The sequence below is a fragment of the Geospiza fortis genome, unplaced genomic scaffold (assembly GCF_000277835.1).
Source record: "Geospiza fortis unplaced genomic scaffold, GeoFor_1.0 scaffold132, whole genome shotgun sequence".
NCBI lineage: Eukaryota > Metazoa > Chordata > Aves > Passeriformes > Thraupidae > Geospiza > Geospiza fortis.
In genome coordinates this window covers 170,460-172,718 of record NW_005054446.1, presented here as the reverse complement: position 1 = coordinate 172,718, position 2,259 = coordinate 170,460, and the positions used below count along the sequence as shown (strand labels likewise).

General features: G+C 62.0%; 1 protein-coding gene across 1 annotated transcript in view; it reads left to right on the top strand.

Annotated features, from left to right (window-relative positions):
• The window catches only part of RPL22 (ribosomal protein L22), a 3,488-nt gene extending 1,344 nt beyond the window's left edge, over window positions 1–2,144 (top strand). The window contains exons 2-4 of the mRNA XM_014309680.2: window positions 96–286; window positions 928–1,052; window positions 1,928–2,144. Coding sequence (XP_014165155.2) covers window positions 96–286; window positions 928–1,052; window positions 1,928–2,072 — 461 coding nt within the window. The 3' untranslated portion in view covers window positions 2,073–2,144. The remainder of the gene's footprint in view (window positions 1–95; window positions 287–927; window positions 1,053–1,927) is intronic.
• Window positions 2,145–2,259: the final 115 nt, after the last annotated feature.

Genomic DNA, 2,259 nt, shown 5'->3' with positions numbered 1-2,259 from the left:
CCGTGAGGGCGGGCGGCGGGCGAGCCCCGTTCCCACCGCGCTGTTCCCGATCTCAATCCAGGCCTGGGCCCTTTCCCCTCGCCTCCATCTCGGAGCTCGGCCCGGCCCCTCCCCGCCGTCCCTCAGGGCGCTCCCCCTCCCTTTCTCTCGCTCACCGTCGCTCTCTCTCCCCCTGCAGCAGAAGAAGCCTGCGGCGAAAGGTGGTAAGAAAAAGAAGCAGGTTCTGAAGTTCACGCTGGACTGCACGCACCCCGTCGAGGATGGCATCATGGACGCCGCCAACTTCGTGAGTTCGGGGCCTCCCCGGGAACCGTGATGGCTCCGCCGCCCTCGGGGGCCTTCCCAGGGTGATGCTCCGCTCCCAGCGGCATCAAAGATCCCTGGCCATCGCTCTGCTCTGCCCTGCTGCCTTGAGGCCATCCCATGGGCAGAGCAACAGGGAGCGCTGGGGCTGGGGGTGAAGTTGGGTTTGGGACACTGTAGTTAAAGCACAAGCGTTGTCCCTGTCCATGGGCAGTTTTCCTGTCTATCTCTGCTGGGTAAGTTTGTGTCATGGCAGGGATGTAGTGAGGGCAAGGATGCTGCAGTCTGGGGTCATGAACCTATGCCTGTCCACACTGCACTCCAGCAAGGGCCTTGGTGAGCCTGGGGCTGGGGGGAGCTCAGAGGAGCCTGACCCCACTGTCCTGGCTGTCCCCTTGGAGGGCACGGACATCCCCACCATGCCAGGCCGATATGTTCAGGCCTGAGCACCTCACCCACGTGTGGCTTTGATGGGGTGGATGAGCCTGGCCTGAGGAAGGGGCTCTCCTGAGTTGTGGGGACACTGGTGTCTGTCCTCAGCCCCAGAGCAGTGGGCACAGCCAGCCCTGGGCGCTGTGTGTGGCTGGAGTTGTGGCCCCAGCTCACAGCTGTGTTCTCCTGCAGGAGCAGTTCCTGCAGGAACGGATCAAGGTGAACGGCAAAGCGGGAAACCTGGGCGGGGGCGTGGTGACCATCGAGAGGAGCAAGAGCAAGATCACGGTCACGTCAGAGGTGCCCTTCTCCAAGAGGTGAGCTGGGGCAGGACAGTCCTGCTGGGCCCTTGGGCAGTGCAGCCACAGGGCCTGCTCAGTGTGCACTGAGAGCCTGTGGCAGGAGGGGCTGCCAGGGAGGAGATGTCCCAGTGCAGGAGTTGTGCTGGAATTGGCACTGGCTGAGTGGCTGTTCTTCCCAGATCTGTGAGAGAGGAATGTGTTCGATATTCCAGCTGGGAAGGCTGCTGGGCTGGGCAGTGAGGGGCCTGCAGCCAGAAGGGGTGGAGGGGACAGTTTAGGGGTATCTGCAGACAAGGTCTCTCAGGTTGTTCCCCTCATCTTGTGGGGTTTTGGTGCTCCTTGAGCCAACATCGGCAAAACGTGGCTGTGCCAAGGTGTGCCACATTGTTCCCCTCGTCCCGTGGTGCTCTGGCCCTCTGCCTGTTTCTCCTGGCTGCCTGTCCTTGGGCTGGCACCGGCACACCGGGGTTGTGCCACGGCAGAGGTGGCTCAGGAGCCAGCTGGGAAAAGCAGAGCTGTGTGCGTGGTGGGCGTGCCCTGCCCTGCCAGCGCCTGCCTTTCTCCCAACGCTGCTGCTCCACGTTGCTGCCACAGCTGGCACATCCCAGCAGCGGGTATCCACCATCCCAGGGGAGGATCCCTCTGGGGCGGGTGCAAGGCACTGGGGTCACAACCTTGTTGGGGCAAGAATGATCTCCCAGGGTCTGTGTCATGGCATTGTGGTGTGATTCCCCTGGTTGCAATGTTTCCTGGAAGGAGCTTTGCTATGAGGTGGCCAATGGGATGTGTTGGTCCTGGTGGAGGTGGGAATAAAGATTGATTAGCCAAAATGGCGCCTGGGGGGCTTGCAGGGGGCAGAGGGCCACCAGTCAGCCATGCCTCTCCCACAGGTACCTCAAGTACCTGACCAAGAAGTACCTGAAGAAGAACAACCTGCGGGACTGGCTGCGCGTGGTGGCCAACAGCAAGGAGAGCTACGAGCTACGCTACTTCCAGATCAACCAGGATGAGGAGGAGGAGGAGGAAGAGGATTGAGCCCCGCCGCCGCTGACGGCCATTTTGTACAGTTTCACTTTTCTGCAATAAACAGCTGCAGAGTTGTTCTTAGCCCGTGCTCGGTGGTGGCTGCGGCTCCGGGGGTCGTTTTGGGGGGATTTGGGGCTTTTCGGGGAGCGGCGAGCGGGGGGTGTGGCCGAGGGCGTGGCTCAGCACAAAGGGGCGT